Source organism: Thalia democratica, chromosome 6, assembly GCF_965202585.1.
Source record: "Thalia democratica chromosome 6, ktThaDemo2.hap1.1, whole genome shotgun sequence".
Classification (NCBI taxonomy): domain Eukaryota; kingdom Metazoa; phylum Chordata; class Thaliacea; order Salpida; family Salpidae; genus Thalia; species Thalia democratica.
The window spans coordinates 38527356-38540090 of NC_139170.1; the positions used below are offsets into that span (position 1 = coordinate 38527356).

The 12735-nt window shown below is 27.3% G+C and overlaps 1 protein-coding gene across 1 annotated transcript; it reads right to left on the minus strand.

The window, feature by feature from the left end:
• Positions 1-852: 852 nt before the first annotated feature.
• LOC145837799 (ATP-dependent RNA helicase DDX19A-like) lies at positions 853-3033 on the minus strand. The gene is made up of 5 exons (XM_082945249.1): positions 2649-3033; positions 2496-2575; positions 1987-2187; positions 1490-1734; positions 853-1174 (listed from the first exon to the last, which is right to left on the minus strand). The coding sequence occupies exons 1-5, from the start codon at positions 2926-2928 to the stop codon at positions 853-855; spliced, it is 1128 nt and encodes a 375-aa protein (XP_082801375.1). The 5' UTR covers positions 2929-3033.
• Between the last annotated feature and the right edge of the window lie 9702 nt (positions 3034-12735).

Sequence of the window (12735 nt, forward strand, 5' to 3'; positions counted from 1 at the left end):
TATAAGTAAAATTTTTGTACACTTAATACCTAACTTGTTCTAAGCTGCTTTTCGTATCCAGATTGCATTTTTCATTTCTGACACATGAAGTTGTGAATAATGACTTTCTGGCATTGTTGTTTTTGTTTGATTGTTGTGTTTCAAAATATCAAAAGTTTTACGTAAAAATTTCAAGACCCAAAGAGCAATCACCAAAATTATATAAGGAGATACAGTTTTATACATAATTAAAAAAAACATAATTAAGATTGAATAACATACTGCTTTTAAACCAGCTGTTTTAGGAAAAATCCGAACGAATTGATCAGTTAGTTGACTTAAAATTTTATAATACGCGCAAACAATTAGAAGAAAGTTTGAAGTAACCACAATTTAATTATTTAATAAACGGCAAATAAAAGCGCATAAAACGTTTAAAGCAAGGACCTGGTGTACATTTTTTTTTCGATTATCAAGTCATCCACCATGGACAGTTTAATGTTTTGTCAAGGACAAAATATCGATCAATCAGAAACTGAAGACTGCACACAAATACGCACTGTTACATACTGGTATAATTTCTTCTGACTTTGTAACTTTTAATTGAATTTTCTGCACACTGAACTTGTAGTTGTCAAGAATGTACATCGTGGGCTACATACGGTTAATCAAGGCTTAGTTTCAAAGCGTTAAGTGAATGTCTATTCTTATTCAGGCTTAGTTTATTATTAGTTCAAATTTTATACATTTTGTTTAAGTGAAACAAAGTCAAAGCTTAAATAAGAAATTAACTAGAAAAAAAAAACGATAAAAACTATGTGATTTTGTTTTATTTTTGTTATGTAGTAAAATAATATTCTCTTTTTGTTCTATCTATTTTTCTGCGAGTTTTGCTTCGAGCTCATCGTCGTCTTCAATATCATTCAGTTGGATCATTTCCTTGTTGAAGTGACTTTTTATTTGGTTCAATATTTCACGGTCCTGGCTGCTGGATACAAAGTTTACTGCGACGCCATATTTTCCAAATCGACCGGTCCTTCCGATTCTGTGCAGATAAGTTTCACAGTCAGCCTTGCGAGTGTCTGGGTGGGCGACTGGTAAATCGAAATTGACGACAAGCGTCACTTGCTCAACGTCAATACCTCGCGCGCACACGTTTGTGGTCACTAGCCATTTCTCTTCACCCTTTTTAAATCTGAAAATATTCATTATCTAAAGTGTACAAATATGTATATATGTTGATAACTACCAGAATTTTAAAGTTAATTGTTGTTTTTTTCAACTTCGTACAACTACTTAATAACACGAAAAAATATTAATTTAAAAAAAGCTTGTATAGATAGAAACAACCTACAAAGTTAAGGCAAGAAATTAGATTTATATATATAAAAATAAAGTCAAATATAAATTTTTTGTGATCTGAGATCAGGCTGTATTTGCTGAATGAAAAACTGTTAAACTATACTTAAACTTTCAAAGTATTCAGTTTTTAGTACAAACAAAATCTTACTTTTCTAGCACATTTGCTCTTTCAGTAACATCCAGGTCTCCGGTAAGCAAAGAAACGACAAATTTATCTTTCAACATTTCTTCCGCCAGCCATTTTGCCGTTTTTTTCGTTCTGCAGAATATGATGCCTTGGCCGACATTCAACACAGAGTTCACCGACACTATTGCCTGGTACTTCATCTCCGCAGACTTGCATTCGACGTAGCACTGCTTGATGTTGTCTAGAGTTTCTTGTTCACGACATAACTGCATGTTTTATTTAATTTAGTTATATATGTAGTTAATAATAATATAGTTAACCTGATAGTAATAGCAAACGAAAACGATTAAAGGGCTTATGTTTTAAAAAAAATTATCTGCCATGATATCATAAATGACTTTGAACCACAGAACAGAAAAAAAAGCAACACTCTAGCATTATTTTTATTAAAAAAAAAATAGAGACGAGAACAAAACAACTGTTTTTTAATACATTGTCAATTTTAACAAACAAAAAACCTTAATAATATTCGGTTTTTGCACTATTCTTTTGGCAAAATCCATGACGGAATCTTCATAAGTTGCACTGAACAACAAAACTTGGCAAGTTGCTGGCAGACTTTTGTAAATTTTAATACTCATGTCCTTGAACCCTTGAGTGTCAATCATGACGTCAGCTTCGTCTAATACAAACACTTTTATTTGCTCCATATCCACTATCTAAAAAATATTTTTAATTAATTTATATTCCAAAAAAAAGCTTAAAGTTTTTGATGGAAATATTTTGCAGGAAAGTTAAGTTTATTGTTCAGAAGGTCTTACTTAAATACTAATTTTACATTTAAAAACTTAACTTTAATTTTAGCTGAAATTTACTAGTTGTAAACTTAAAGAACTGATGACTTTTCATTTACCAAGATTTAGTTATAGTTTGAGATGTTAATTTTTATTTCAATAGCTAATGTTTTCATAATTAAAAACAAATATAAAAATATTTTTTTTTAATTAAGATAAAATATTAAACTTACTCTTTTTCTAAAGCACCAGTCATACATTGTTCCAGGTGTTCCGATTATTATCTGCGATGAAATCACGCTGTTTCTCTTTTCTGTAAATTAAAAATATTGTTTAAATGAAAAATATATTATCTAAGTTTCTTGAAGAATTAACGCAACACTAACTTGTACTTCCTTTCACTGCACGATCAACGGAGAGACCTTTCAAATGTTTTGCCATATTTTTAACCGTTTTTTCGGTCTGCTCTGCTAAATCGTAAGTGGGCAAGAGACAAATGCACTGAGGCACTTTCTTCTCCAAATCAATTCTTTGCAGCATCGTCAAAACAAACGCTGCCGTTTTTCCAGTACCAGATTGAGATTGGGCTATCATGTTCTCTGGGGGGTCGCGGAGGAGCATGGGCAGTGCGGTCTCTTGGATTTTCGAAGGGCGGGTGAACCCCATGTCCCAGATTCCTTGCAGAACGTCGTCTCGCAAGTTCAGGTCTTGAAAATTTTTAACGGAGGAAATAGGTGAGTTCGGGTCTTGCTGTTGCACTTCCAACTTCACTGTGTTGCTGCCAATGTCAACAAGCGTCTTTTGAAGTTGTTTTTGAAGAGGAGATGTTTCAGATTTAGTTGCAGTGTCTGTCTTTTCTTCTTTGCTAGCTGATTCTTCATTAATTTTAAGATTTTCAAACTTTTTAATTTGTTCATCTGTAGCTGTTTCCAAAATATTTGCCATTTTTATTTTAGTAGTTTGTTTACGTAAGACCAGCTCTGTAGAAGAAATATAAATTTTAAAACTTTACAAAACTAGTATATAAAGTATAAAAAACATTTATCACCATCGCGATTTAAACAACAAAAGCTATTGCTTAGTAATACTAAGAGAAAAAAAAATTATATATCATCTTTAGTTTTTTGAAACTCATAACAATTAAATCAGTGATACTTTCTTTAAAATTATATTTTATAAAATAAACATATTTACGATAAGCTTTTAACACAAACTAAATTTTACATGCTTTTACTACTGAAATGACATATATAAACTAAAAGTCTAAAGGTTTTTGACGCAGTACTACTCTAGAATACTAATAGGCACAATTATATATAATAATAATTATCCAAATATACTTTTTTTCTACAATGTTCTAATTACTAATTAATCGTTTTAATAACTATAATTTATATATTTACTTTTAAACAACGTTTTAATATTAATTGTTTATCTATAATTTTTTTTTTGTTATCAAGTAATGTCGGACATTTAATATAATGTTTTTTTAGCTTTAGCTAACTTAATACTCTTTACAAAAATGTTAAAAAAAAAATATCTTTATTGTTTTGCTTCAATTTTAATGTATTGAAATTTTAGTTTAACTTAGAAATATAAATTTTTACCTTAAATAAAATGCTTATGTTATCTACCAATATCTACCCTATCATAATGTCAATGACCAACAACTTGTTACTTGTTATTTGAGTTTAATCAATAATGCTGTTTAACCTATTGTTAATGCAGTTTTGTATAAGTACACAATGCTTATGCTACTGTGCACAATTTTACTTCACAAATGTTAAATGAAATTACCAAAGCTAAATTAGACTTACTTGATTGTATAAAATAAATTTGTATGAAGCAAATATTTTACACTTTATAGCAGGGCTTCCCATAAAGGGACCATAAGCGGCAAAGGGAGGCTATGAAGTTAATTGAAACTTACACTAGATATTATGGAATTGTTGAAGAAGAATTTTTAATGCTAGTTTTTGAGTAATCTTGTTGAAGGGTGCCATGGCATTTTTAAATTCTCTAAAGAAGGTCAATTAAAAAAACGTTTGTTTAACCCTGCTTTATAGCAATTGAAAGTAGATTTAGCTGTTGCATGATTGACAAATATAAAATAACTTCTGAAGTTTATATTTTTATAGCTCACTAAAATCTGACCACGTAGTTTTAACAACTTGACCACACATTCTTAAAAATTTTACTTAATTATCATTTACATATATTTTTTGTGTATGTGCCTAATACTTTGTTTGGAACATTTAATGTTCATCTTAGAGATTACTATAAGGACTTTACACCCTCTGGTCACATATTGAAATATTATCTTATGGTTGTATAAGTTCAATTACTTAAAATAAATTGTTGTTATTAACAAAAGATATCTATTTATGAAAATTTTAAAATTAAATATTAGAAAAAAAATTAAAAGATCACTAATTATAGATAAAATTTTAAATAGTAAAAACTAACTATTTGTTACAGCTTAGATCCTTTGGGATTTCCCTTAGGACTGTTGGTCACATTATTGCTAAAGCTAAACTGGGGTGAAAAATTTATGCTAGGTAGCTTAGCTAAATATAAGCTAGAGAGGGGCTTATAATTAGGGTTCATTTTCAAAATTTAAATTTTAAATATTTCTTAAATTTAACTAGCCATAAACTTTTAACATCAAGATTATAAAGTAAACAGCGTTAAAAATCAGTACAAATTGATAAAAAAATATAACAAACTGACAATAAAACAATAACATAAATTAATTTAAAACCTAATCAATTTGAAATTTAGCAAATAAAAGCAGTCAAATATGTTATTTTAGTCCAGAATCCAAACTGTTTGACCAAAGCAGAGCTGACCAAAAAAATAGTTGAAGGTCAGTAAGCAATGCAGATTGGACTTAAAAACTAACTGCTCAAAACCAATTTCAAAACTAGTTGACAATATAATAGTAATATTCATTACCTCAGGTAAAATTAAGTGATCAATGCAGATTGGACTTAAAAACTAACTGCTCAAAACCAATTTTAAAACTAGTTGACAATTTAATAGTAAAATTCATTACTTCTGGTTTAAATTCAGTGATCAATGGAGATTTGACTTATATTTAAACTGCTCAGTACCAAGTTGAAAACTGTTTGACAAAATAACAGTAAGATTTAACATGAATTGCAAAAATTCAGAAGTCAATGAATTATTTTATCAACCTGTTAACATTTTTCTTGTTAATTTGATTGCAGTGACAATGATTTGCAGTTAATAAGTTTGCCACAGATCAAGCTAAGAAAGATTTCCTGACTTTTTACTAAAATTTTCCTGACTTTTTCAGTCAAACTTTTTTAGTCAAAATTTTAAAATAAATAATCAAACACTTAAAACTATTGAAAGCTTTCAATATTATTTTTGAACAAGTTAAGCCAACAGTTTTTTGCTGAGTTCAATCATCTAACTTTTACTACATAACTTTAACCATCTGAGTATTGATGTATTTTCATTAAACAGCTCTATCAGCTAAAAATAGTCTGACTTGCATAAAAGTTGTAAAATAACCTTAAGGTAATAATATGTAATAATAAAAATAACTTATCTAAACCATTTAATACTTATATAAATTGTTCACTTAGTTTGAAAAAAATACTACCTAAACCATGTAACATAAAATTCTTAAATTAAATATCAATTATAAAATAACATACTTAAGTAACTGTAAAAAATGCCTAAAAAGTAAAATATATATCTGTTATATAAAATATTTCTTCTTATCATTCAGTATAAGATTTGAAAGAAATAAATCAACTATTATTTATTTTAAAAACTTAAGATATTTTGCAAAAAAATTAAAAATTAGCTAAATTTCAATGAAAAATAATGATATAATAACTTATTATTCAAGTTTAAACAACTTAAAATATATATAAAAAGGTATAGTAAACACATAAACTTGCTACATAAAATACTTAACTTTGTGCTTAGGTAAAAAGAACTTTTTACTTACTTAAACAAAAAACACTTTAATTATTAAACTCTGCAAGATAAACTTTTGATTATAGATCACAGTTCCACTAAGGAAGTGTCATTGCCACAGACAGGGTTGCCAAATGTTTTTATTAAATTTTTTTCAAGGTTTTCAAAATTTCCTCAAGGTTTTAAAAATTAGACGTTTTAGGGTCTATTTTTAGTTAAAGCTAAATAACTTTGTTAAATAGTATAACAACATGGAATATATCTTAAAGATTCTTTAATGTGTTTTTTACTAAAAAAAATTTTTGATGATGACAAAAAAAATTTATCAATATGGTAGGTTTTTTGAGTCAAATCGAAATTGTACTACTTAACACAAGTTAAAATTGTTGAAAATTCCAGGTTTTTTCAGATTTTAAGGTTTTTTGGCAGCCCTGCACAGATCATCAACACTAAAAAGTATACAAAAACTGCTTGTTCAAGTAGGGTAATTGTTCAATACGTTAATAGAAAACTTTAGCAGTTTTATAAAGGATATTTTATTAATTACACCAGATGCAGGCATAGGAAGTTAAGTAATTTTGTAAACTTCTAGAAAATTTTGCAACTTTAATCTGACATAAGAATTTATAAATAATTTTTACCATTTGAAGGCTTTGGAAAGTAAGGAAGTTTGTAATTTTGAACTGCTAATTTCTAACTTTTTCTTAAATTTTTTAAAATTCCTGACTTTTCCTGACCTTTTTTCAAAAAACCTTGATTTTTCCAGACTTTTCCTGACTTTTGTCATTTTTTATTTTTCCTGATTTCATGACCTTGTGGCAACCCTGAGTTAATGCTATATGTTGTTTTTTGATTGCTCCTTCAGAATTATTTTGATAGTCGTGAAAATTTATACAGAAATTTAAGATATGTGATAAAAATAAAATCCTAAAACAAATTTAATTGTGATTAAAAGTAGTAAATAAAAATAGCCACTAGAAATTGTTAAATATATTAGGAGTCTGTCAAAAAGCATTGAGCTAAAGAATTGAATTTCCTTTTTAAGCTTTATGATACATTCATTTTACTGTTTAGTTTTTAAAATTGAAATTTTTATAATCTTAAAGTTTTTGTTTTAAATGTATAAAAAGTACTTAAAAAATAATTTTGTATAAACCATTGATGTTTAAGTTTATGCTTGCAAAAATTATTAAGTTGTATTATTAAAAATATAAATAATCTAAACTTTATTGAACATAAAATCTCAAGACAACAACACTTCTACAAGTTTTAATTTACAAAATTTATTAAAAAATATACCAATAAAAATCTTTAACCAAATATTAAATACACTTTTAGTGTTGTTTTTAATTTATGCTCCAAATTTTAATACTTTATAAATATTTAAAAATGATTAAAAGATTAAAAAACAATTTCAAAAGGTAAATATAACACAAACATAGAAGCTACCTATCTTTTTTTAATTTTTGGGTTATGGTTAGTTTCCGTATATAACTTTAATACTAGTGATATACTGAACAAAAAAACATAGGTCACTTAGTTTTTGTTTACCTGAAGTACAATAAAAATGGGACCGAATTTTTGTACTGTGAGACTAATAATTTTAGTTAGGTATAAAATATATCAAAGACTTTTTTCATATTATTAAAACTTTAGCACAATCAGGGCCAAAATCTCAACCTTCAATTTACTAGATTTTTAATAAAGCAGAGTTTCATAAACTTTAAAAAGAGCAGTTCTGAATACAGAATAAACATTTTAGTAAAACAAAACTTTTCATGCTTGACTATTTGTAAGTTGGTTTTTTTATGAATAAAAAATAAAAACTTTGAACCTATATGAGTTGAAATAAATAATTTTCATTGAACCTTTGCAGAAGATACTGTTTAGCCTTAGAATAACTAATCTTACTTTCCGGAACTATTTCTTAAACTTCAAGAAACGTGTGTCTTGCCAAACGTGAACTTTTTTTTTTAAATATACACCAGTTTTTACTGGCTCACTAAGCATCACTGAGCACAAAATATGTTTTCGGTGCTTAAGTTTCGGTCAAAGACCTCGTCAGTGCTTAAATAAATCTTAGTATCTTCTATTTTAATAAGATTTATTTAAGCACTGACGAGGTCTTTGACCGAAACTTAGTTTGCAAAATAATTTTTTGAAAGAATAAATATAAATTATAGAATATTATGTTGTCTCTGTTATAAACACGAAAACTACAGTAAGAGTAAAATCAAAGACAATGTGAAAGTTCCGTTACATAATATTTTATTGAAAATAAAGTCTGCATATTGAATCAATTTATTTAGAGAGCTTTCAGCAAAGCGTCATCATTGAATAACAAGAACCTAAAGGTACACTCAAACATTTATATCCTATTAGCCCTTTCAATAACTTTTTTCTGTACTTGTTAATTACGATGACCATAGGTGTTCACCATATTTGTTGAAAACAATGAGTAAAGGTTTTGATCATACTTGTTGAAAACAATGAGTAGAGGTTTTGATCATACTTGTTGAAGACTATCAGTAGAGGTTTTGATCATACTTGTTGAAGACTATTAGGAGAGATTTTCTTCAAACATTTTTTTTAAATTTATATTTACAATTTAAAATAATTTTTATTTTCCATTTTATTTAAATTTATTAGAAAATATTTTCTGACAATAATTTTAAACTATCAGTTGTCATTTTGCTACTTTTATTTCTTTTACTGTAAACTACAGTACACTACAGTTTGTATAGAAATTGTCTTCACTTATCTAGTATACCTTTTCGTAAACAGTGTTTTTGATTTGTTAGCTTTTCTATAGAAATAATTTTCTTTACATAGTCGTGCAAAAGTGATTTCTTTAAAGTTTCATTTTCAAATGAGATCAATTTTTTTCTTTTTTGATTTCATTTAAACTATCAAGTTTCATATTGAACTTACAATTGAAAGCTCGATTAGCAAACATTGAAATACAAAATTGTTTGAAATTCTTAGTTATTAGAACTTTATATATTAAACTTTTTATCAATAAGCTACGTTACCAGTTTAATTTTACTCAAAGTTGTAACCAGAAATTTTTAAGATTCTTGATAATAATAAGTATTACATTATAAAAATTGAAAATAAGAAGCAACTTAACTATCGTATCCGATACAAATGAAGTTAGAAAAAATTAAGTCTGCATATTTATACAGTACATTTAGAGAGCTTTTAGCAAAGTCTCAAAAAAGCACTTTACAAACTTTTATGCAATTCTACTAATAATCTTAAGTTTCTGAAATTTAAGGACATTTACCTGAAAAATTTAACTAAGTCAGTTGAAATTCCTTCAACATTTGACTACTTAGAATTAGTGTTTATAACTTATGCAACCATATTGAGAAGTTGACTTGATTTGATATTTCTTCTTTTGTAATATTTCTTATCAAATTGCTTACAAACAAGAAATCTTCTGCTTGTTAGATCAAATTTGATTCTACTTATTAAATGTGTTTTATACTTTTTTCCAACAAAGTTTTACTTTGTTAGTTTGCTGAGATCATACTGCCAAGTAGATCTATTCTCCACACTCCTTGCTTGTATAATTCAATAACTATATGTTTACTTTACAAAAATTTGCGTAAAAAGCAACTATTTTTTAGTGTTTTTGAAAAAAATGTTTTTTTCTTTGTTAACCTTATTACAGATTGAACTTAACTGTCAAACTCTCTGTGAAACTTTTTTCTTATTTTTTTTTGCAAATCAGTTCTTGTAGCTAAGTGATAACTTCTAAACATTTGTCAACAATTAGCTGAATTTTGTTAAAAATCGTTATAAGTATTTAACAAAACTGAACTTACGTGATGAGCACAGAGTATTTGACAATTTTAACTTACTGTAAAAATATTTTAAACATTTTTCAAAGGCTAAAAGCTGTAGTCAGACATTTTATAAGATTATTGCTACTTGTAATTACTTAAATCAACGAAATAAGAAACAGCTAAAGCATCTTATGCTTTACTCGTTTAATGCTTTACTCAAAGTAAAGTCTGCATATTTGAACAATTTATTTAGAGAACTTTCAGCAAAGCGTCATCTTTGACTGACAAAAACCTAATGGTGGACTGAACATCCCAAGCCTACAAGTCCTTTCAGCAACTTTTTCTAGTATCTTTCGCACGTTGCTTGTGGTTGGTCTGATGGACCAGGTTGGCTACGGCGCGAAGAGTGTGGGTCAACACCCCTTTTGTTAATTCCTCTGTCTATGTTACGTTGGCTACAGCGAGTTTCGGGGTTGTTGACCTTGTCTAAAGTATGATGTATGTTCCCTTTAGTTGGGGGGCTTGGATCTATTACTCATTATGCTATACCAAGAGTTAGGTGTGGCCCACTAGTTATTTTAAATTGATTAAAGTTGATTTGTAAATTTCAGAGATTATTAAGAGCACCAAAAGCAGCCTGCTTCTTAATTAATTATCCACAACAAAGCTTATTTATTCAATTTTATGTAACCAAATTACAGATAATTTCAATATAATTAACTATTAACACCAAAGTTTATTTATTTAAATTTATGTAAAATCAAATTACAGATAATTTCAATATAATGAAGTATTAACACCAAAGTTTATTTATTTAAATTTATGCAAAACCAAAAGTACAATTAACTTCAATTTAATTTTATCAACAGCAGAGTTTATTTATTTAAATTTATGTAAAATCAAAAGTACAATTAACTTCAATTTAATTTTATCAACAGCAGAGTTTATTTATTTAAATTTATGTAAAATCAAATTACAGATAATTTCAATATAATGAAGTATTAACACCAAAGTTTATTTATATAAATTTATGCAAAACCAAAAGTACAATTAACTTCAATTTAATTTTATCAACAGCAGAGTTTATTTATTCAAATTTATGCAAACCAAAAGTACAATTAACTTCAATTTAACTTTATTAGAAATTTCAATTTAAGAGACAGAGCTAAAAAATAAGAGATTAATAACAATACTCACAATTTAGCACATAGGAAGTTCAGCTTGAGCTTTCACACATCTAATAATTCAATCTAAGGCGGCAATTTTAGAGAGTTAACAAATTAATAAAAAACCCCTAATTAGAGAAAACTATTTTGCTGAATTTAATTTATAGCCAGAGGCGTTACACTAGTTTTGTTTTCTCAAATAAATATTTTTGTTGACTTTACCAATCTTGTTTCCGGTTGGAGCAAAACTTTTCTCTTTTACTCGTAAAACCTCGCTTGAGTTTGTGTATAAATATATTCTAATTTAGAAAAATTCAGTTTGCAACATTTGCAAGACTCATTTTTCAGTTTCTTACTTTCTACAAAGCTTTTATGAATGTTACAAATAGAGTTTACAAGTTCTTGAGATTTTCTAACCTAAATAATCAACTTCTACTCTACTTAAAGTTTTATTAAAGCTTGTTTACTTGTTTTAAAAGTTTATAGACGAGTTCTTTGATTAATTGACTTTTCATTGATCTAATTTTTGAGCTTTTATCTCGTCCAATACATCGCACCGACTCTTTTAAATTTTTTTGATAACCAATCAGTTTTTTACCTTTATGGATGAATATTTTTTTCAACCTATTTTAGGTTTGTCGTATGGGCGCTTAGGGACAGATTTTCTTGTATTGTGACAAATTTTTAACTCAAAGTTTGATGAAACTTGTTGAAATATTTTGGTATTCGACAACTATTGTATCTATAAAGTTTTATACAATTTCATGAGTTGTCTGAGACTTATTTTTCGCTTTACAATAAGAGCTTATATATTTTTTACCACAAATAGTTAACTCTGCTACTAAACAGACACAGTTTTTACAATAAAAATGTAAAACACAGTTCGAAAGTCTATGATTCTTAAAATTAATAAAAAACTACTTTTTCCCTCATTAACAAACATCCTAGTTCTGGGCAAGACGTTAAAAGGTATCCGTGGTGTGTGACTCGATAACCGAAAGGTTTTTTCGTGCACGAGGTCCTAGGACCAAACATTTAAAGCATTTATTTTGTCGTTCAGCAAACTAATAAATTATGCATATTTTATTTATATAAAACAAATTGGAACAGCAAACTAGTTACTTTTTTTTTCTGTTTCAAGAATTTAAATAACTTTATATATGGCTAAACTTTTTACTTTTTTCAAGCTATTAACATTTAAAAAAAAACTTTTCTAAAAACACTTCGAATAAGTTTATAACAACAACTTTTTTAAAGGGAAATCTTTAAAAAAAATTCATCCGAGAAAAATCTAACTTGTATCAGAGTTTTTTGCTCACTCTTTACAAAAAGCACGCGTAATAAGTTGTCATAATCAACATTTTCAACATAATGAAAACTGTTTTCAATAGCGTTTAGAACTTCAATACAAATGACATTTACTTAAAAAGCAGTTAGATTGTAAATTTACGTTTTTCTATAAAAAGTTCGCCAAACAAAAAGTTTTGTTCTGCGACGTACTTTTAAGACATCTAATACAGATGAAGATATTTCAACCTTTTTTAAAATATAAATTTACAAAA